This window comes from Notamacropus eugenii, chromosome 1 (genome assembly GCF_028372415.1).
Source record: "Notamacropus eugenii isolate mMacEug1 chromosome 1, mMacEug1.pri_v2, whole genome shotgun sequence".
In the NCBI taxonomy this organism is placed as follows: Eukaryota; Metazoa; Chordata; class Mammalia; order Diprotodontia; family Macropodidae; genus Notamacropus; species Notamacropus eugenii.
In genome coordinates, this window is record NC_092872.1 from 63,365,972 (window position 1) to 63,390,448 (window position 24,477).

The window sequence follows — 24,477 nt, forward strand, 5'->3', positions numbered from 1 at the left end:
AGAGTGACCTATTCTAAAACTAATAGTTGCTCATGACCTCTCACCTTGCTTTCGTTTTGTCCAGAAGAGATGGAGACGATTCCTAGACCTGAGATTTCACCTCCTTCTACTAAGGCAGGTCGATACCTTTGCAACTTCATGCTTAGAGCATAGAGCACTTTGAGGTTAAATGACTTGCCCTGGGTCACTTGGAGATAGTATGTGTTAAAGGTGGAACTGATCTTCTTCTCTCCAAAGCTGGCCCTCCAGTCCACTGTGTGCTATCAACAGGGTAACTTGAATATAAATATTTCACCAGATTGTATATTGGAACAGGAGAGGCATTGTGACTGGTGGGCACCTTCAGCATTATCAAGACCTGGGTTTAAGTTCCACAACTTGTGGGCTTTGTGACCCTGGGCAAATTACCCCCCACTAAGACTGTAGGTGGCAGAACTTGTACCAGTATGTATTGGTAGAGGGGATTTTCTTAATACCAATGAGATCACAGGGCCAGTCCTTCCTCCCTCCCTGGGCCTCTCACAAAATAAAAACAATGAACTCCCAGTGAACACAGTCATTTTGTTGCAAGATTTCTGTGACTTACCATTGAAATTAAATCTCCTTAGATGGTCCTGTCTTTGTTTGCCCTACTCCCAGTTCTTTTAGGTCTATTTAGAAGAATAAGAACATATCTATCAACATTGGCCTCAGGCATCAACAGAAAGAACCACTGATTAAAAAAAAAAAAGGCATTGAATCCAAATGTTAGTAATCTCCAGACATAGAAATGGCATTTTCTATCACATTTTGGAGTGTGTAGCACTTGTCAATTAATGTAGGGTAATTGTACTGTTTGGATATCACAGTCAATGTTACATACAAGATATTTTGCTTTTATAGATTATTTGGGAGAGTAAAGTTTGCTTAGTAGTTATCTTCATTCTTAAAAATTATGTAATCTAAAATTTCCAATTTTTCTTAATAATAGCTAGCTTTATATAGCACCTATCGTATACCAGTAGGTACTTTACAAATATTATCTCATTTGATCTTCACAACAACTTCACGAGGTAGGTACTATTATTATCCCTTATAGTTGAGGAAACTGAGGCCAACAGGTTAAATGACTTGACCAGAGTCACATGTCATGGTTGGTATGTATCTGAGGCTAGATTTGAACTCAAGGCTACTTGATTCCAGGTCCAGCACTTCGTCCCCTGTGCCATCTTGTTGTCTCTTAAGAAAAATGAAAAAAATAAAAAATTCAATATTTTATATTCTTTCACCTCATATGGTTATTAATTCTAAATGAATCCTCTGGCAAAATTTATATCTCTTTGTTCTATCTCAGTAAATAAAAGTAAACAAGTCTAGATGACCCTAGAGAAATCCAAGACAACTAAGGTAGAAGTTTTGGGGAGAGAGAAAAGTGAAACCCAGAGTCCAGAAGAAAGACCCTGTAGATAACTTAGGCCAGATCCAGGAGACAGGATTAGAATGGATACAGCTTCATTTCCACCACTGAGGCAGCTTATGTGTGTGTATTCATGATTCTGTGTTTGTTATCTGCTCTTTACTGAAAATATCCTTTAATCTTTCCTTTTTTTTTAAACCTCAGTTGGCTTCCTGAAGCTCAGGTAGTTCAAAGAGCTCTCAATTCTGCAGCTAATAATGTCTATCAATATGGTCGAGAATGGATAACGCATAAGGTAAGGTGGGAAAGATAACATTTTTTTCTGTTTTCTTTTTGTTTGCTATATATTTTTGGCAACTATTTGTTTTATTATCAAATAATGGAGGTTACAGTTTAACTTCTTGGAGACAATAGAGAACAACTTGTGAAATTAAAGTTTCAGTGTTATTATTGATCATAGTTTAACATTAATTTAATGAACATAGAGTCATGAATACACATACATAAACTGCTTCAGTTCTCTATAGGGGTCTTCTGCACTCTACGTTTCGTTTTTCTCTCTCCAAAAACTTACACGTTGTCAAAATTATGATCAATTTTAGCTTTGTTTGCTGACAGTTTCATCACTTAGGTTGAAGAATCAGAAAAACTATTAGGTAACATTTAATTTTGATTAAAGAACTGATAGGTAGAGTAGAAGTGGCATGAATGTCAGGAGAAAAGTGGCCTTCCCAGTAGAGTTTGAGGTAGCCAACGATGAGAAAACCAATCATATTTAAATATATTGTGGACTGTAGAAAGTTAAGGAAAAGATTGATGTGGATGGAAGCTCTCAAAAGTGAAATTTTAGCAATACACAGGTATCTTTCTGGAGGACTTAGATGAGAGGCAGAGCAGCTGAAAAGGTAGAGCATAAAGAAGGCTGGTGGGGATGGCAGCCGCAGGACATCTAACTCTTTGCCTGTTGCCTGCAACCCTGGCTCTTTCTGCCCCTCAGTGCTTCTTTCCACAATGGCAGCAGCAGCTCACACCTCTCCCTATGGATAAGAGAGGGAAGAGGGACAGAAATTTCCAGAGATATTAATGATAGGTCTTGAAAAGAAGGAGATCTTTAATCCCAAATAAGTAAAAACATCCTCCAAGTATAAGAGCACAGAACTGTTGCTGGGCTGAGGGGTACTGGGGCATCCACCTCTACCTCTGATGGGGCATCTGATCCTTGGGTCATGCTTATGATCCAGATTTAGTGTTGGGGATCCAGGCCTTCAGAGAGAAGGTTAGCTGTTGTTATCCCTGGCTCGTTATGCCCTCATCTTGCAGCCTTTGAGAAAATGACTTAAAGTTTAGATCTGACTTATGTCCAGTATGTCCCCAAAAGAAAGAAATGAGGTATGTAACTTACACTGTAGATATGTAAGACAAACGATACTGCTGGACTTTTTTTTTAAACTCTGAACTACATAAAAGAAATGCTAAATGCAAAAAACCCACAGGGATGAATTTTTTTTTAATGTAGTAACTTATAACTACCATTATACTACTAGGATTTCTGCTAGTTGTGTGACCTTTGGCAAGTGACTTATCCTCATTTGTGTTGGTTTCCTCAACTGTAAAATGGGTATCATGACACCTTCCTCCCAAGGTTGTAGTGAAGAGCAAATGAAATAGTACTTATAAAGTGCCTGGCAGGAGGCACTTTAGAAATGCTTATTCCCTTTCTTTTTACTGTTATTATCCTTAGTAGTAATCATAATAATAAGTAAATAGTTATTATTGTCACATAATATATGTGACCAATCATTCCTGGACTTCTGGGGTATACGTGTGTCCTTACACCTGACTAGATGTAGCTTTAACTGGTGCAGGAGAAACATGTCTTTTCTTCTGAGTGCTCAGGTGAGTAGGATTCCTTTTAGGACCTCACTTGTATTCATGTGTATTATAATAGGCCTGGTGAGAATCAGGCTAATTGGACCAGTACTTCAGTTGCTTGAGGTGAGAACTGGTACCCAGAATGGTTTGTTCTTAAATGCCTTCTTTAGACTCTAATCTTTAGCTAATATCAGAGGACATAAAATGGAAAAGAGGTACTGGCTATTGTTTTATGTATGTGTTTCAGCAAGATGTTTGACATTCCTTGTCAGTTTCTTTGTGGACAAAATGGGAAAATATAGGCTAGATCAGTGTTCCCAACTACACTGCAGAATTTTTTTTTCCTTTGAACTGTGAACTACTTTATCCTCAGTCTCAGCCAATAATCCTCAGTTCTATTGGAGAAAGGAGAAGCGAGACGTTTTTGTTTTGTTTTTTATATTTATAGGTGTTAAGAGATAAGGATACTAGATATTAAAATTTTGTGAATTGGCAAAAAGTTTGTCATGGACTAGTGCCAAATGATAAATAATTAACTGTTTGGATTTGTAATGGGTTTAGCAGTTGTGCCCCAAAATACAGAATAATCGATTATTGTTCAACTAAAAGGAGGTCTTCAGTATTTAGAAGTGATTTGGATGACAATATAGAGAGCTTGGTCATCAAATTTCTGAATCATAAAAAACCAGAAACATTTGTGTTAGATGGCATGTTCAGATTTCAAGTCAGGAAAAGACCTAAATAAATAGGAACAATAAGCCAAATCAAACAAGATTAAATATAAAATTATGATTAGTGATAAATTATGAATTATAAAATTATAAATGTGATCTTTAAAATAACTGGTTTAACATATTGAATTTAGTATATTCTTTTAAAAATACAAGTTATACTTAATAAATTTGTGGTTTCATGAACAGTCTTTTTCTTTTTTCTTTAAATGGAAAGGCTCATGTTTGATGTTTGTAATGTACAGAATAACAAAAAAAAAATTTTTTTTCTAAAAAACAAGGCCAAAAGATAAATGAATTAACTGGCTGAGTTAATAGAAGATAGTTTTGACATTTTATATCATTTGTTCCATTAGATATTTCTTAATTTCATTTGTTGATTAACATTTGTTAAATTAAATTTGTTAATACAAATACCTTAGCTTTTGTTCACAAATAAGAATTATTTTGTGTCCAAAACAGACAACTCAGATGCAGATATCCAAGCACTTATAATGTCATTGAAAATACATTACTCTTGAAGTAGGTTTACAAAAACTTATGTAGAAATTACTTTTAAACTCTAACAGTAATAATCATAATTAACAAACACCAACACACCATGAAACAGGACTTCTCTTTGCAAAGTTAACTGATCAGTATGATTCCTTCCTCTTCACTTTTTTAGCAGTATGTTCTATTTATTCATTAGAATAAAGCTGACTATCCTAGATACTTAATGAAATAATAGAAGTAGGCAGAAGAATAAAGAAGGAAAAGAAGAGGGTTGCATTGGAGTTTTGAATTGTGGGGTGTTAATTTTTACTGTTTATATGCTTCTTAAAAAATCTTGAATACCAGAGTTTATTTGGAACATGTAAATAGATGCTAGTAAATATTATTTTCATGTTATTGTTTTCTGTAATACTAATCCTGTCTTTGTGTCTATTGTAGCTTCGTAAGATTTTGGGAGATAAAGTGAATAATACTGCTATGATCGAAAAACAAGTACTAGAACTCTGGGACAGACTGTATCACTCTTGGTTTGTAAAGGTGAGTAACTCGTGCAACTTACAAAGATATGGAATTTTTGAGAAGATAGATTTCATGTCATTATAAGGAAAAATCCCTAATAGAGTGGTTCAAAAATGACAAATGCTACCTAAAAGATAATGAGTTCCACATCTCTGGAAGCATGCCAGACAAGTCAGTATGATTATTTGCCAGGGATGGTGTAGAGGGTGTTCATTCTTCAGATAGCGTTAGGACCAGATGATCTCTAAGATACCTTCTGACCGTCAAGATTCTATGTCAGCTGTAAGTTACTTTGTAAAGTCTGCTAACACATAGGGATGCTGGTTTAATTAATAATTTATTATTTTCATTTATTGAGCATAAGGCCTCAGATTAGGCTCTGCAATTAATTAGTAGTAACTGACCAGTCAGTTTGAAACCCTAATCTGATCAGTTCTTTAGAATTACATATTTCCTTACATAAAATAAACAGTTCCTCCCCTGTCACATTCTATTTATACCCTTCTATTTTTTCCCTTAGCTCTGATAGCAGAAAAGTTTTTAATTTTATAATGTTAAAAGTGCATCCCCTACAGAAGAGGCCAAGGATCTCTGTCTGAAATCAACTTTTTACCAAATCTTCACAATTTCCCCCTTTCCTCTTAATCTATTTATGTCTAACTCCAAACTCACAAACAAAAAATTAGCTGTATTAGGGGAAAATGGTGGCATTGAAATAACTGCTGGAATTAGGTATGTGCTTGCCCAGCCATTGCAAATTTAGCAGGAATTATGAGCTCCGGACAAGACATAGGATGGAAAAGGGAGTAGTTTTCCTCAGTGCTTTTGAGGAGATAGCAGAAGCTTTGCTTTTGTAAATTCATCCAGTTGAGAGAGAAGAAGTAGTAAATGAAAACCATTGTTTGTCTTAGTGACCTGCTGATGATTTAATAACATTTATCTAGAGTTGGTTGGAGAGCAGTAATGAGATGCTGGTATTAGATCCGGCTAACTCCAAGGCAAGGAATTGGGATCTCTTGAGTAGAAAGCTGTATTTTGTATTTCATGTGTTGATGGGCCAGGAAATTAATAAAGCCATTATTTGTTACTTTTTCTTCCAAGCAAATATGAAATGAAAAAAATAGGAAAGTTTATCTGCAAGCACTTTTTACATAGGTATTTTTATAATGCCACTTTTGTTTCTCTTGATCAGGAGAACATATGCCTGTATTCTTGCTATTTACTTAACCACCTTCATTGGTACTTCAGATTAAATAATCAGAAAGCATTTATTAAGCATCTAACTATTTGCCAGGCACTATGCTAGAGGCTGGGAATAGGAAGACCCAAATGAAACCATAACACCACATTCATATATAAGTATATTTAAAATATTCTCAAGGTAATGCTGGGGAGGAAGACATTAGCAGCTGGGGTGACTAGCATGGGGACGTCCTGAAGAAGCTTTCACATGAGCTAAGCTTTGAAGGAAACTGAGGATTCCACAACATGGGTGTGAAGAGGGAGTGCATTCCAGGCACCAGAGACCACTGCCACAAAGGCACAGAAATGCGAGATATGTGTCATGTTTGGGGAACAGACACATGTCCAGTTTGGCCCTAGAGAAAGTAAGGAACGATTGAAATTTCTTGAACTGAGGTACGACATGATAAAATTTACTTTGATTGTTGTGAGGAAAATAAATTGGAGAAGGGAAAGACTTGGGGCAGGGGCTCCAATGAGAACTGTTATTGTCTGAGAAATGATAAGGCCCTGGACTAGAGTGATCATTTTAGTAGAGAAATGAGAACAGATGTGAGATATTTGTGGAGACAGAATCAACAAGATTTGGCAACTGATAAGATGGGTGATGTGAGAGAGTGAGGAATCAGTGATGACCCCAAAGTTGGAATCCTAGGTGACTGGAAGATTGGTGCCACTAACTGATATTTGGAAGTTTGGATGACAGGGAGGCCTTGGGAAAAAAGTTTATGAGTTTTGTTTTAGACACATGGAGATTCTGATGGATGCAGGAAACCAATCGGAAATACCCAGTAAACTTGTTGGAGATGTGGAACTAAAATTCAGAAGAGAGACTAAGACTGAATGTATAGATCTGGAAGCCATTTTTATATCAATGCTAACTAAATTCATGGTAGCTGATGAGGTGACCAAGAGAATATGAAAGAACAGAAGCATGCCCAGGACAGAGCTTTCACATGGGCTCAGTGGAGGATGACCCAGGAGAAGAGGGTGAGGAGTGGTCAGTCAGGAGGATGAACCAAGTATCCCAGAGAAGAGAATGTGGCCAACAGGGTCAAGAAGAATGAGGGTTGAGAAAAGGCCATTTGATTTGGTGAGTGAGGGATCACTAGCAGCTCTGAAGAGCTCACTCTCAGTTGAGTGATGAGGTTAGAAGCCACACCGAAAAGAGCTGAGAGGTGAGAGAGGCACACATAAAAGTCATGAGAGGGCTTTTTCTAGGAGTTTAAATGTGAAAGAGAGAAACTCTATAGGATGATAAAACCAAGGTGAGGATTTTTCAGAGTGGTGGAAAGCTAGTGATGCAGAAAAAGTTAAAATCTTTAATCTTTATTGTTAATAACAGAGAAAACATTTTACATTGTCATAATTGGAGGAAACTATTCGAAGACAGAAATCATGCCAATAAATATTGTAGATTTTAATGGTAGTCATTTGCTGGACTTCTTTTAGCTGTTATCTTTGTTTCCTCCAACAGGAGTAAATTTCTTCCCATCTTTTTTTGTTTTTGGAGGCAGCTAATGGATGCAGTGAATGGAGCATTAGGCCTGGAATCAGGGAGTTCTAAGTTCAAATCCAGCCTCAGACACTTAGCTTATTAGTTGTGTGACTCTGGGCAGGTAACTTACACTCTCTGCCTAAATTTTATCAGCTGTAAAATGGGGAGCATTTAACTCCCCAGCACCTAACTCACAGGGTCTCAGTGAGGGTCAAATGAAATCGATGAGAAGTGCTTAGCACAGTACCTGGCACATAGTAGTCACTCTGTCAGTGTGTATTCCCATCCCCTTCTTTAGTCACATATCTCTTAAATTCCTCACTCCTGCCAATCCAGCCTTTTCCTAACTTCTTTACATGTGATCACCCAAAATAAAAATTAGTAGTTACTGTTTGCCTTCAGTTTAATGGATATTCAAACAACTGTGATTCAGAGTGTAATAATTTCAAAGGAGAAGTATGAACAGCATGCTTTGAGAAATGTGAGGGAAGGGAATCATTTCTACATTGTTTCAGAAGGCTTCATCTTTTTGGAGGAATTGGCATCTGGCATGGGTGCCTTGAAGGAGGAATGCTCTTCAACAGATGATGATTGGAGTAGTTAATTCCAGATATAGGGAATGGAGTGAAGAAAGGTAGAGAAACAGAGAGAGAACAAGATGAGAAAAGGTAAAGCAGTCCAATGTGACTAGACTGCAAAATTTGTCATCAGGGAAGTAGTCTGAAATAATAGTGGAAAGGACAGTTGAACCCAATTGTGGAGGGCCTTAAATTTTTCATATCTACACACACACACGCACATATATGCACATGTATACATATATGAAAATGCACATGTAAACAATACACATATACACACAAATATGTATACATGTGTATGTGTACACGTGTATTTGTACATGAACTCAAATACATAAATTTTACAAAAACACACATTCACATCCTCCTGAAATAGGACTGTTACTTCTTTCTTCCTGCCTTAATAGGTCTTGACTACCATACATAGCTACTAGAATCCTGCCTTTCAGGAAAATATAGAGAGTGTAATGGAGGCTGAGAAAGTAGCTTCAGTCTTGTCACAGGTACAGGAATAGCCATCTTCTCTCCCTAACTCCATCACCTCTAGGCCTTGACTTCTCATCCAGCTCTGGTAAGCCTCTCTATAACTGCCACAGGGTCATAGCTGCTAAATCCAGCTACTAGGACCTAAAGTCTATATCATTCTATTCAGCCCATATTAAAACAGTCACTTGTGACCTGACAATTCTTGGGTGAAAATAGATAATCCAAAATATGAGTTGTCTGTCTGTCCATCCTCTACACCTAAGTGGTTTGACTACGAGGAGGGTGAAGAGATGTGGCTCAGTAGTACTGTGTTCATCTGTTTTTCTTGAATCCAAAAGGAATAGATAGAAACCTGGATGATAAATGGAGAAGGGAAGAGAAGGAAAAGATGGAAAAAATAAGGAAAAATGGAGAAGCTAGGAAAGCATGAGAGGAAAAGAAGAAAAATGTGGTTGTAAAGTATAAGCAAGAATAATAACTAGCATTTATATAGCTCTTGAAAGTTTGTGGAGAATTTCACACGTTCTCTCCTTTGATGCTCATAGTAACCCTGCAAGGTGGGTGCTATTATCTTCCATGATACAGCTAGGAAGGGTCTAAGGCAAGATTTGAATGTAGGTCTTCCTGACTCCAAGCCCACTGTCCTATCCAGTATGTCTCCTTATTGTCACAAGCAATAAAATTAATGTTGACAAATTTCTTTTGTGTCAGGACACACAGTCTATTCTTAAACTTAAATATGAGGAAAGCAGCACTTTTCTGTGTTCAAACAACATATAGAGAATTAAAATACAAATATATAATAAATCTTTGGTGTTTTAGATGGTAGGCTGTTTCACTCATAATAATTCAAAGCTTTTTATGTCTAAATGCTAAATTAAGTACTTTTAGATATGCTTCTAAAAATCCAGTACTTTTGAAAATATTCAGTATTTTATTTTTCTCCCCCATTTACATGTTAAAACAATTTTTAAAAGTTTTTTTAATATTTTAAGTTCTAAGTTCTATTCCTCCCTCCCTGAGATGGTAAGCAATCTGATATAGTTTATACATGTGCATGGGCAACTAGGTGGTGCAGTGGAAAGAGCACCAGTGCAGGAGTCAGGAGGACCTGAGTTCAAATATCACCTCAGACACTTGACACTGACTAGCTGTGTGACCTTGGGCAAGTCACTTAACCCTACTTGCCTCATCCTGGGTCATCTCCAGTCATCCTGATGAATATCTAGTCACCGGATTCAGATGGCTCTGGAGGAGAAGTGAGGCTGGTGACCTGCACAGCCCTCCCTCACTCAAAACAAAGTCAAGTGCAAGTCATGTCATTATTTCTCTGATGGCATGGTCTTCTTCAGCAATGAAGGACGAACACACACACATGTGCAATCAAAGCCATTATATTTTTTAAAAAACTCAGCTTGATTTAATATTCACATTCTGTTTTACTTTGTAGAATGTAACACATTCTGGAAGGAACAAAGGTCACAAGATGACTATAAATCGTCAGAATAGCTGGCTTGGAGATATTCTGGATTGGCAGGATATTGCTTCCTTTGTTCATGAGAACATTGAGACATTTCTTTCTGTAAGTAATTTTCTTTATACTAACATAGGGCTTGAATGAAAAGTGTGACTTAGGTGACTATGACTTATTTCTGTTGGTAGAAGCTTTTATTCATTGTGTTACACTTGACCTTTTTGTATAGGGCCTGCCTTTATTGCTGAGGAATTTACATTTTTGAAAGCTGTGGAAGTAGTTCCTTTGTCACTTTCTCAACTGGCTGAGCTGATCTGAAATGTTAGGAGTCCTAGCATATGCATCACAGCCCTGCAAATAACAAATAACAACCTATTTGTTCCTTAGAAATTTGGAGCACTGAAATATCTCTAAACTGATCAGAATATACCTTTTAAACACTTGAAGAGTGATCAGATTTTTTTGCATGTGTAATTGTTATTTTAGAGGGTCAGTGATGACCCCATCCTAGTGATCAGTTTAGGGAATAGTAGTGCTCATCAAATACATCTCAGGGACCCACTTCCCTGTAATGAAATGAATCATCAGTACAAAACTGCTTAAACAAAGTTTCTGAATTCTATTTATTAGGCCATTTGTTTGACATTCCAAAAAAAAGATATGGCACCTTTAAAAAATTTTCTAAAACTTACTTGTACTGGGGGTGTGGGTGTGTACAGGTAGATGGATGATGATGATGGTAATATTCTTAAAAAACTTTGTCCTCAGTCATGTACCACAAGAAAAAAATGAAAGTGAAGAACATTATTTTGTTTTGAGCCTCAAGGTCAAAATAAGAGGTGATAGAATCATATAGCTAGAGGTGGAAGGGGCCTCTTAGGTCATGAAGTCTAAGCACCCTCATGTTACAGGTAAGGAAACTGAGATGTAGGGAAGGTGAGTGATTTACCGAAGGTCACAAATTTGGTGAATATTACATAGGAATTATATTTGTTTTTCTTTTTCATTTTTTTATTCTGAATTTTACAAATACTAAATAAAATGAGTATTTCAGAAGAAAAGGAAACTGGACATTCAATAAGTATAGATTGCTTGTGTTTTTAAGTATATATTTGTAGATCTCAAAGTGCTATATAAATGCTAGTAGCTGTATAATAAATGCAACATATAACTTTAAAGGCTGTCCTGCATATCCTTCTGTTTATTTTTAGAAGGAGCGAACCCTCTTCCCAGTTCTCTTCCCATTCCTCTCTACTCAAAAAAAATTGGAGGGAAAAGGAAAAAACCCTTGTAGCAAATATGCAAAGTCAAGCAAATCAGATTCCCATTATTGGTCATATCCATAAATGTTTTCAGAAACAGCATCTGAAAGTAGGTCCTCCCGTAGCCCTGAGTGGTGGCCCTGCCCCGGCCTAAAACCTCTGGGGGAATTAAGCAGCTGATCTGAATCTCAGCCCTGAGCACTGTCCTGGGGCATGGTGGAGCCGAGGTGGTTGTGGAGAGGGAATTCTGCTACTCACAGGTTCTGGGCAGAAAAGCTTTAGTAGCTCCAAGACGAGTGCACAGGCTCTTGCTTGGGCCACCCTGGAGGAACTGAGAACTTATAGGTCCCCAGAGTATACCCTGCTCTTGACAAAGGACCCAAAAGTCAAGTAACTGGTTGGAAAAATGCCCAAAAAAGGGAAAAAAAATAAGACTATAGAAGGTTCCTTTCTTGGTGAACAGGTATTCTCTCCCATCCTTTCGGACGAGGAAGAACAATGTTTACCATTAGGGGAAGACATAAAAGTCAAGGCTTCTGCATCCAAAACCTCGAAAATAAATATGCAATGGTCCCAGGCCATGGAAGAGCTCAGAAAGATCTTTGAAAATCAAGTAAGAGAGGTGGAGGGAAAGTTAGGGAGACAAATGAGAGTGGCGAGTGATACAAGAAAATCATGAAAAGCGAGTCAACAGCTTGCTAAAGGAGACCCAAAAAATGCTGAAGAAAATGACACTTTTAAAAATAGGCTAACTTGGTTGGCAAAAGAGGTCCAAAAAGCCAATGAGGAGAAGAATGCTTTCAAAAGCAGAATTAGCTAAATGGAAAAAGAGGTTCAAAATATCACTGAAGAAAATAGTTCTTTAAAAATTAGAATGGAACATATGGAGGCTAATGACTTTAGTAGAAACCAAGAAATTACAAAACAAAACCAAAAGAATGAAAAAAATGGAAGATAATGTGAAATATCTCACTGGAAAAACAACTGACCTGGAAAATAGATCCAGGAGAGACCATTTAAAAATTCTGGGACTACCTGAAAGCCATGATCAAGAGAAGAGCCTGGACATCGTCTTTTATGAAATTATCAAAGAAAACTGCCCTGATATTCTGGAACCAGAGGGCAAAATAAATATTGAAAGAATCCACAGATCACCTCCTGAAAGAGATCCAAAAAGAGAAATTCCTAGGAATATTATAGCCAAATTCCAGAGTTCCCAGGTCAAGGAGAAAATATTGCAAGCAGCTAAAGAGAAACAGTTCGAGTATTGTGGGAATACAATCAGGATAACACAAGATGTAGCACCTTCTACATTAAGGGATTGAAGGGCTTGGAATATGATATTCCAGAAGTCAAAGGAACTAGGATTAAAACCAAAAATCACCTACCCAGCAAAACTGAGTTTAATACTTCAGGGGAAAAAGTGGGCATTCAATGAAAATAGGTCCTCTGACTTGAGATTCCTTTTACCATGCTACCCTTCATCAAGACAGCCCATGAAGGGTTTTTGCCTTTCTGGATGGAAAGATAGTTTAGGACAGAGGAATATAGTACTGATAAGAATGATGAATGCACCAGCAATACTACTACTAGGCCAGTACTCCAAAGAGAAAAAAGACCTAAAGGTACAAAAATTATTTATGGCAGCTCTGGTTGTGTTTGTCCTTTGTTTTTGAAGAAGACCATGACATCAGAGAAATGATGACTTGACTTAACACTTGACTTTGTTTTGAGTGAGGGAGGGCTGTGCAGGTCACCAGCCTCACTTTGTCTTCATGAGCCATCTGGATCCAGTGACCAGATATTCATCAGGATGATTGGGCATGGCCCAGGATGCCCTGGGAGATCTTGACTTTTTTAAGCTAAGGCCTATTCAGAAACTCACTTAGAGTGAGGTAACGGTCTATTTGTTATAGCAAAGAACTGGAAACAAAGGAGATACCCATTCGTTGGAGAAGGACTGAACAAATTATGATATATAATATAATGGGATGTTATCACCCTGTAAGAAATGATGAAAGGAACCTTTTCAGAGAAACCTTAGAAGAGTTGTATAAGTTAATAAAGAACAAAGTGAACAAAACCACAATAGTAAATTATGCAGTAATGACAATATTGTAAAGAAACAAGACTTCAAAGCACTTAAGAAATTTGATGAATGAAATGATCAGCCATGATTCCAGCCATGAAGCATGAAACCGATCTCCTTATAGAGAAATGACAGTCTTAAGGTGCAGATTGAGACACATCTTTAGACATGATGAATGTGTGGATTTATTTTGCTTGACTATGCATAATTGTTAGAAGAATTTTTGTTTCTTACCTTCTTCATTATTGTCAAAAAAAAAGTATTGAAGCATTTTTTTAAAGTACACAGAAGTGAACACAAGGAAATTCAAAAGGAAACATAGAGAAGCAGAAGTTTTGAAAATAAAACATTGAATTTATTATATACTTAAAAGGGAAAAAGCAAATTGCACATAATAAAGATTCAGAGTTCCTTGTACAATCCTTATAATTTGCTCTATTTCATATGTGGAAACAGTCATCTGGTATTTGTTAAGTTTGAAACAGTTTAAGAAAGAAAAGGCATGGTTTTCCAGTGTGGACAAAAGTAAAATTTGATTAAATTACAATTGTTTATAGTTAGGTACCCCAAGAGTACCCAAGTATAATTTCAGTTTCTCTAATTCTTGCTCTTAGGGATATTGTCTTTGCCTCTTAGACAGTTCTGTTGTAATCATACTCTCTTTAAATATTTTGATACATATTTTAAATGAGTATCATTTTGATAGAAAATCTTGAATCTTGAGGTTTGTCTTTGACCCTTTTCAGTTATCAATTCTGAAACAAAAGCCTTATGTCCTTGTTATGGTATGCTAATAAAACGCCACCACCATCTTGTGGTAGTGCCCTTAGTTGCAGAGATAATACCAAAGGAAAAACTAAGCCACTCTCTTTTTCCTTTGAACATAATTTTTGTCTCCACATCCAACAGTCAGAGTCAAACTCTTGTTAGCAAACAAATACTACTCCAATTTATTATTATAGGACTCTCTGTGTAGACATGATTTCATCCTATAGGTGGTATTTGTGTAAGGTTCTGGTAATAGGAGATTATTTGTTTCTGAGGTAGATTTGAAACCCTACGTTTTACAAAGAAATTAATTTGTCTTTTAAAAGTGATCTCAAGTACAATCTTGAGGCTACACTTTTAACTTAGCTTTCCTTAAAATCAGCCCTAAATTTGGAGTTTCCAGAATAAAGCAAATGCTTACAATGAGTAGGAGAGTCTCAGAGAGTTGACCAGAGCACTAACACAGTCAATTATGTGTCAGGGGCAGAATTTGAACCCAGGTCTTTCTGGCTCTAAGGCAAGCCTGCCCAACATGTGACCCGCTAAAGCGGCCTGCAGACAGTATATTGTGCAGGCCTGCTTTATGTAAATCCCTCAGTAGAACTATGTGAAGTTCCTTTTAGGCAAGTCTGCACGACATACCACTCTTGGGCCCTATGTTGTACAGGCTAGCTCTAAGGCTAGTTTTCTGTCTGCTATGCCAGGATACTTGCAAGGTATCCTAAAGGAGAGAGAAATCAAAGTACTCTTGCCACCTTTACCATCACCTCCCCACAGGCCCATTGGTCAAGAGATAGCTCAAGACCCCTGGGAATAATGGCTGCCATGCTTCTAGCCTGGCTTCTGTAGAACAGTGTTCAGGGAAAGAACTCATCTGGAGAAAGAGCCCAGCATCCTCACCGCTAGCCAACTGCCACCTATGGGCAGGCCAGCCAAAGAGCTCCCTTCCCTCTTTTCTTCTAGCCCAGAGTGGGAAACCTGAAATGTTGAGGTCCCATGCGGCCCTCTAGGTCCTCAAATGTGGCCAAATCCAGAGATTTGTTCTATGAAGCTTGGATTCAGTCAGAGGGCTACACTTGAGGACCTGGAGAGCCACATGTGACCTTGAGGCCACAGGTTCCCCACCACTGTCCTAGATCCTGTTAGTCCTACTTCAAGCTAAGCCTTTATACAAAGGAGTAATAACCCTTTTGACCAAGCAGCATGGTGTTTGTAACTATAGGGGCTGCAACCCCTAACTTCTTAGCAAACCACATCTCCTGAAGATCCAGAAAAGACAATGCTCACCACCAAGTCAGATATGGTTTACCAGAGGCTAAAAAATGACTCTTTCCCCATCTCTCATCCATCTGTGTTCCATCTCTGTTTAACCTGTCTTGTGCACTTAATGGCATTCCAAATTGTGTTATAGTTTTCGTGTGTTTATCCCTCTACTAAACTGTAAAATTCTTGAGATCAGAAACTTTGTTTTTCCATCTTTGTATCACCATCACCCAGGATAGTTGTGTTACATATAACAGGTACTTAGATTTTTTTTGAACTGAATAGAAAAATCTTTCTTCTCCCCTCTTTGCTCTGCTATCCTCCCAACTCTCTCACCATCAAGAAGCCTTCCTTCATAGAACAGGATTTTTGTCCTTTCTGCATGCAATTTTAGCATTTTACAGCCAGCTTCACGGTGTCTGATAGTTCTTCAATCTGAGTTATTTTTAGGGATTGTTCTTTAAAGGGCTCAGCGTTTCCCTTTTGAACAGTAAAAACAGAACATGCCAGAAAAAAATTTTAGACATTTCTGAATGTTATAGTTTCCTCATATGCAGAAAACACTTTTTTCTATCTTTTTTGCTATTTAATAGGCAGATGCTTTCAGTAACCCTTTTAAATGAATTCTGTTATTTGCAGCTGAAAAGTTTGATCAGTTTGTTAGCTATGACTTGTTTTCTTTACACAGATGTGTGACTAAGACCCAGGAGCATTGTTTTTACCACACATGCTTTTTAGCACTGTCATAACTTGCCGTGATCTTATAAATAAATAACATTTATATGAAATTTTACTATAAAAAGCATAAATATTGTTAAGATAAATGTAAAATTTTGCTTAGTTTCTACATAAAGTCATGCAGTGTAAACGTTTTAGTGGAGTAGTTGTAGACAAGGTTCAGAAACAAATATATTATCTTCTTTCTTCTAGGAGTTCATTATTCTTTAGGACCTTTGGAAAATACCTGTCCATTTTCCAAACTTTTCACATCTTTTATATTCCATAAACTATGCTACATGGTGTGAAACTCACACATGGTGTGAGTCTGACTTTGTGTCCTTTTAAGGCAGTGCTCCTTATATACTATTCTTTCTGCATATTATTTGGTCCAGGCTATTATGAAATCAATGAAAATCTGTTGGGACATGTTACTCTGGAATGTTGCAAGCTACAGGTTACCTGCCAGTAACTTCTGGAAATCCCTTTAATAAACCAGTCAAAGAGTATTGGCTTCCCTTGTTCAGTGCTTTCAGTAACTATCCATTTTCAGTCATAAGCTCTCCCTCTTTGGTGCTCTTTCAGTTACTCCACTTGTAGCAGAGAGAGTGCTGATGGTATTTAATATTGTTCTTTAACACATTTTAAATTTTAGGTAGTGAATCTCGAAACCAAGATCCTGAATCTGGGAATTAGGCTGGTACCCAGAAGATTTGTTTTTGAGGTTTAATTTTTATTTCCTTCTGGTCATTAGTGCCAGCAAATAGGGATATTGGTTCCTATAGCATGTTTTGTTGTTTTGGTTGTTGTTGTTCAATTGTTTTAGTCATACCTGACTTCATGACCCCACCTGGGGTTTTCTTGGCAAAGATGCTGGAGTGGTTTGCCATTTCCTTCTGCTTATTTTACAGATGAGGAAAATGAAGCAAACAAGTGACTTGCTCAGGGTCATACAGCTAATAAGTGTCTGAGGCCCAATTTGAACTCAGGTCTTTCTGACTCCAGGGTTGGTGCTCTATCCACTGCTTTACTGAGATGCCTCCTTCTTGCTTTGGTATATACAGGCCATACACTTTTTTGTATATAATAATTAATGCTTTTGTGACATAAATAAGCACACTGATTCACATGGTATTTAATTGGTTTTATAGGTTTACCTATTTGCTGAAATGTTTCTCTGAAAGAATGATTCCTCCTTATTAGTTAATTTTTATTTAAACTTTATTGGTTCATAAATTAAGGATAATCTTGAAATTATGGTTTAAAAGTGATTTTTTTGGAGCCAGTTTCTGCATGATGTGAAGCTCTTGATTGCAGCATTCCTTATATGCTGCTTTTTCTGTACATTATTGGGTCCAGGCTATGCTAAAAACAATGACAATCTGCTGGTAAATGCCTTCCCCTTTCGGATTACATTGCTGTGTTGTGTATGTGTGTATACACATATATGTGTATGCATGCACTCTGTGTGTATCCACAGTGCCTGGTACATGGTAAATGCTTGATAAATGACTTGTTGACAGCATTCAGACATCTGATTCTCTTCTTCCCAGATCCTGGAATCCCTGTGGATAGTGATGAGTCGCAATGTGAGCCTGCTTTTCACCACAGTTACAACATTAGTGACTATTCTTTTCTACAGTGGGACAGCCCTCCTCAATTTTGTGCTGTCTTTGGTATGTATGTTCCTGATGCCTCCTTTTCAACCTACACTGCTCTTCTTAGGAACCTTCTTTTTTCCTTCCAGACACATCTGTTTATTTTTTAGAAGATGCTTTCTTTTCATTTTCTCTCCTTCTTCATCTCACTAAAATCTAAAAAGGAAGAGGCCATCAAGTTTTATTTCAGTTTTAGTATGAAATATTAAAGTGATGATTTAACCAAAGGTTTGGCTTTCAAAATTTCTTGTGAAATCTATTACCTGCTTGAATTTTTCAGGAAATTATCCAACTATTTAGATATCTGAATTTTTAAAAAATGCTATAGAACTAATTAGTAAAACTTGTCATTATTATAACCCTCATTTACATATTTCTATGTAGCTTAAAAGGAAATTTCTGCATTATGGCTTTGTTGGATTGTACAAATATTAGTATCATCAGTTTACAAATGGGGAAAAAGACTCAGAAAGTCTATGTGATCTGCCCATCATCATAGAGCTAGAAAGTGTTAGAACTTTCTTTAACTATGTATGATCCAGGACTTTGGACTCTTAAGTTCAAGTGTGGTTCTCACTATATCTCTCAAACAGTGACTTAATTGAGTAGATACTCATTGAGTACTTGCTGAGTACAAAGGTAACTTTGCTTAGTATTATGAGGAATATGGAGCCCTTTCCCTCAAAAGCTTTTATAGTCTGTTAAGAACAAAATTAATAGACAAATAGTACAAAGCAGATCATAATGAATGCCATTGAAGATCTACAAAATAATATCATTTACACCTTCAAAGAGAGAAAAAATCTCTTCTGGTTCAGAGAAGGCTTCATGAAGAAAGGTCATTTTGGAGCTGGGCCTTCAGGAATGTTTAGGATTATGATAGGATGAAGGAACAATATCACTGAAGACTGAACGGCACAGAATTTCTTCAGAGAATAGTGTATGGTTTGGCTGAAAGGAGTGGTAGGAAATAAAACTAGAGCCAATATTGCAGAGAACATTGGACGTCAGGCTGAAGAATTTTATAGGATCATAGCTTTAGAGCCAGGAGGGATCATAGAGACTACATGGTCCAGACCTCTCATTTTGCAGATAAGAAGTTAGAGCCAGTCAAGGAAGGTGGATTAAACTTGGCCAGCATCACACAGGAGGGAGATAGCAGCACCTTGTTTGGATAGCACCCCTGGATTAATCTGGCAGTGGTACGTAGGATGCATTGTGGAGGAGAGAGAGAGACTAGAGGCTGGCTGGCAGGGAGTGCTGTTAGGAGACTTTTGTTACAACGAGAAGCCCAACTTGGGAGTTTTGTAGGCAGACGCAGGGTTTATCCAGCACTTCCCTCACAACAGTTGTGTGAAGCAAATAGTGTCATTTATTATTCCCATTTTGCAGATGGAAGAACTCATGCTTAGAGAGGCTAAGGGACTTGCCTAAAGTCTGTCCCTAGTAAGTATCAGAGTTCAGTCTTGAACCTCCATGTTCTGACTCTAGGACTAGTTTTCTTTCCACTAGTGTCATGGGAACCCATGGAAGAAAGAATTTAAAGAAGAGTGTGTAGTTAATAATAGCAGTAAAGCAAAACAAAGTCCTTGAATGTGCAAACTAAGGAAAGGAAAATGACCGGCACCTGGCTGCTCCTTCCTGTGCTGTGTAGGTGGGGCAGTACTGCAGGGATGAGTGGACAGCTGCTGGTAACAATTGCTAGCCAATTTAGGCAAGAAATCGAGCTACACTTGCTGCTAGTCTAAACCACGGAATGATGCAGTGGTCTAGTTAATGTCTCTAGGAATCAGAGAAAAGGAGAGTATTTGAAAAGTTCTAAGTGGGTAAAGGGGCCTGCTCAGTTGAGAATACTCAGAAATGTCCTATTTGAAGGGTGTCAGAGCCACAATAAAAAAAGGTCCATAGCTGGGGTCATTTATAAGCCTCAGTCTGAAAATCGGTCAGTCAGGGCTTCCGTCCTGACCTACCCATGGAATTGCCTCAACAGAAACAGTTTCCTCTGCCTTCCTTTCCTCTCTCTCTTTCTCTCTCTCTTTGTTTTTTGTTTTATTGAGTGGTGAGGGGATAGCAGTACCCCAAAATGACCATGATATAGAGACAAAAGGATCAACTTAAAATATTTTAAAATTTTGGCTATCCTGTTTGATCTGAAGCCTGTCATCATCTAGTATTGTCTTCATGTATATTATTTAAAGGATTGTGTATGTGCTCTTGGTTCTGTTTTCTTCATTCTGCATTATTTTATGTAGGTCTTCCCAGTGTGTCTCAAAGTTCCCCATACTTAGTGTTTTTTAAGGTGCAATAATAATCCTCTGTTACATTCATGGTTCATATACCACCATTTTAGCCATTCCCCTATCAGTAGACATACCACTTTGTGTCCAGTTTTTTTGTCACTACAAGAAGTACTACTATGATTATTTTGGGATATGTGAGAACTTTTCTTTTTTCATTGCCCTCCTTGGGGAGTATTCCAATTTTCCAATTCTAAATGGCTTTTTAGAATAATTAGACCAATTCGTCAACAGTATGCTATTGTGCCTCTCTTCCTACAGCTCCTCCAAAACTGACAATTTCCATCTTTGTCAGTTTGATGGGTGTGTGATATGATGTCCATAATTGTCTTAATTTCATAGAGTCCACATTTGAGATTTGGAAAGGACTTTGTACTTTTTTTTCTTTAATAGCTCTGAAAGAAAAGATGAAGGAGTTCATTAGAATGGTTCAAAAATCTTTTGAGGCATATAATTTTAAATGCCTATGCCATCATAGACATTTCCTGACTCCCTTAAAATAGTGTGTTAATATTCACATTATTATTTTCACAGTGTCTTCATAAACTCTTGATTTGCTTTACAGGTGATTTTCTTGACCACACTATTTTATTTATTAAGTTCCAGTGATGAATATTATAAGCCAGTGAAGTGGGTGATTAGTCTGACCCCACTGTCTCAGCCGGGCCCTTCATCTAACATAGTTGGTCAGTCTGTGGAAGAAGCTATAAGGTAGGAAGGCAGCATCTGCTTTTCTCATCACATTCAAAAACTATTTAATCATTTGGAACCAATTTCTTTTATTTGTTCTTCTTATATTGAGGTCCCCAACAGGTAGTTATGTACTGTGTTTATGAAATCATTCATGTAATAGAGTACAATGAAAAATGCAAACTTTAATGAAAAAAGTTTGGCACAATTCATTTTTCTCCTAGGTCTAGTATTAATTAGTCAAGGGATTAGCTGCTTCTGCCATCAATACTGAAAAAAATGAAGAGCATTGTATATATTAGAAGAACATTATATTTTTCTAACATTTGTCTAATGAGAAAATAAAAATACATTTCCAGGAAGCAAATAGCACCCTAATAGGGAGAAGCTCATTGTTTAACTATTCATGATGTAAGAATGCATTTCAACAAGGAAGAAGTACTTACCAAGGGCAAGAATATGCCCTAGCTTCTTGAGGCGCAAAGATAAAAGTGGAAAGCAGTCCTTGCCTTCATGAAACTTAGGTTAGGTGTTGGAAACAGGTCATCTTGTATATTCTTTTGACTTAAGCTCTCATAGACAAATGAGAATCTCCCTGTCTTTAAAGAGTTACCAAAAAGAAAGCACCATAATGTTCTGGAATAACATTCTTTAATAATAAATGCAACCTCAGAGATGTAAAGGACTTCAAGATTCCTTAATACAATATCTCCAATGAGTGGTCATCCTTCCTTCCTTCTTTAGAAGATCTCTGAAAAAGAGACTCATTATTTCCTATGGCAGCCCATCATGCTAAGGAAAAATTTCTTTATATTAAACTCAAATCTTCCTCTCTGCTGCTTCCACCCTTTTTTCCTCTGTGCTTTTTGAAGCCAAGTAAAGTAATTTTAGTTACTCTTCCAAGCCTTCAACTATTTGAAAACTGTCATTAAGACTTTTCTTAAGTCTTTTCTTCTTTGTGATTTTCTTCCCCTGAAGACTTTTCTTCTCCATGATAAAGATCTGCAGCGCCTTTACCCAAGCACTCACATGGCACAGTCTCTTTCACCATCCTGGTTCTTCTCTTTTGGAGGCTCTCCAATGTGTAGTATTATTCCTAAAATGGGCTGCCTATGACTGAGGAACACAGTACTTCATCTGTGGTCTGATCAGGGCAGCAAAGAATGAGGATATCACTACCCTCATTATGGACATGTTGCCCTTCTTAATACAATATCTGATAGCATTAGTTTTTTTGGCTGCCATGTTATACGTCTGATTCATACTGAGCTTGAAGTTCACTAAAATTTTCAGATATTTTTAATGTGTTTTGTTTGATTCCAACTATTTAAAGAAATTTACATTTATCTCTCTTCAGTTTCATCAGATTCAGCTCTTTGTTCTCTGCTCTTAATATTTTGTATATTCATTCTGTCATCCAATTTATTAATTATACCTCATTTTATATGCTCTGCATATTTGATAAATGTCACTAATGTTTATCTAAACCACTGATTTTGAAAAAGGTTGATTAGTGCAAAGGCTTTTTAAAAATACTTTTTTACAGACGTTCTCTCAAACTGGCATTCACCCATTCATCTCTTTTGTTTTTAATGGTCATTCAGGCAGCTCTGAACTTTTTTTAAAGTCTCACTTTCACCTCTCCATCTTGTCTACAGGGAAAACACAAGACTGTCAGGTAGGAAATAAGTGTGATATAAAAAAACAAAAGATCAATAAAAAGTTCATTTTAAAATAGTCCATTCTAAAATTTTGCCACTAATGGAAGACAAGCTCTCTGGCAAATAGTTTATAAAATAGATCCTTATTTTTAAAAATCAGGACATTTTGTTATTACTCTCCTTGTCAGAAATGTCTTCTTAACATCTTAATTCCTTTTCTGTAGTCTCTTTTTTTGTATTTATAGGAAGAGAAGAGATAGCTGACATCTTCTGTATAATGTTTATTATTGAGTCACCTCTCAGAGTTTTCTTCAACTTAAATAACCTCAATTGTTTTAACTCCTTAGTTCTATTTTTCAGTTCTTTGGTTATCTTTTTTTCCTTTCCTTAAGCCCTCTCCAAATATGCCACCTCCTTCCTAATTTATGAGAACCACAACTGGACATTGGTATTTGCAGTAAGATTTTTATAAGAATTGACTATAATAGGCATCATTGCCTTGTTAAACTATCAAGTTTGCCTTTTTTTAAAATACAGTGAAAAAATGATCAGCTTAGTTTCTGTTATAACTCATAGGTTGTTTTCAGTTATTCCCAGGCAATCAACTATCTAGCATGTTTTTAATATGTCTACTTTTGACCATTTATTCCATTTAAGGTCATTTAAATTGATATTTTATTATGCAAGGGAGAGGCTGCCTCTTAGTATGATGTTATCTGAGAATGTAATGGTCATGACTTCTCTATCTGTGTCAGCAATAAATAATTTATTGAGCACTTTTGTACAACATTTCTGCCTTCAAGGAGCAGAGAAGGAAATAGCACATTGGTAGAAAAGAGAAAAAACAGTAAAGATGGACAATACTAAATATCAAATGAGTAATATAGTTAATAAATGCTATTGGAGTTCAGAGAGGAGAGACTACTGTGGACTTTTAGTGTGATTAAGGCTCTGCTTCATGCAGAGACTAGGACTTGTGTTAGGCCTTGGAGAAAAGGTAGGGCTTAACTAAGCAAAGGGAGAAGAGATGCTTTCAGACTGGGAGCACCATGAACAAAGGCATGGAGGTGTGGAATGTGTGGCATGTCTGGGGACAGTAAGTGGACCAATTTGCCTAAGTCGCAGTTTCACGTAGGTAAATAGGCCACATTAAAGAGATAGAGGATGTACATGTTGTAAAAAGATTAAAATATCAGGCCAAGTTGAGTAGATTGTTCTGTCCTGGCTAGGAGGGAAGGAGATAGGGAACCAGGACTTGAAAGCTTGTATCTAATTAATAATTAAACTACAGTGCACTTGAGCACTTTTGAAGAGATCTGGTTTTTCCTCTCAAAGAATTCTCAGTATAGCATGAGAGATAAGATTACATAGTGGTTATAATAAAGACAACGTAGAGGTTCGTTAATAAAGATATAAATACAATGCTGTGAAATGCCATCCCTTGGGGTAAATAGAGGTCAGGAAAGTCTTCGTGAAAGGATGAGTAGGAGTTAGGGAGAGCTGGAGGGTGAAAGCTATTCTTGGAATATTTTGTGAAAGAGAAAAATTTTAAAATTAACTCAAAGTGTTGTGATCTCCCCCTGACTGTGCCCTCTTATTAATTACAACATCCCACAAGAGATAAGGGAGAAGGATTGGTTAGAAAGAAGTACAAGGTTACAAGAGTGATACCTAAAATACAGGGGGAAAAAAGGCATCTCATTTCTTTACCAGGCTCTGTGGCAACCCTTAGGACAACCTTACAAGCTCATGACACCTAATTCCCAGGCTGTGAGTAGAAT

General features: G+C 37.0%; 1 protein-coding gene across 3 annotated transcripts in view; it reads left to right on the plus strand.

Moving 5' to 3' along the window:
* TMEM245 (transmembrane protein 245) overlaps positions 1 to 24,477 on the plus strand; it is a 93,666-nt gene that overhangs the window by 34,816 nt on the left and 34,373 nt on the right. For all 3 annotated transcript variants that reach the window (XM_072604332.1, XM_072604350.1, XM_072604342.1), the window contains 5 exons: positions 1,601 to 1,691; positions 4,933 to 5,031; positions 10,268 to 10,399; positions 17,944 to 18,066; positions 20,911 to 21,056. In XM_072604332.1, coding sequence (XP_072460433.1) covers positions 1,601 to 1,691; positions 4,933 to 5,031; positions 10,268 to 10,399; positions 17,944 to 18,066; positions 20,911 to 21,056 — 591 coding nt within the window. The remainder of the gene's footprint in view (positions 1 to 1,600; positions 1,692 to 4,932; positions 5,032 to 10,267; positions 10,400 to 17,943; positions 18,067 to 20,910; positions 21,057 to 24,477) is intronic.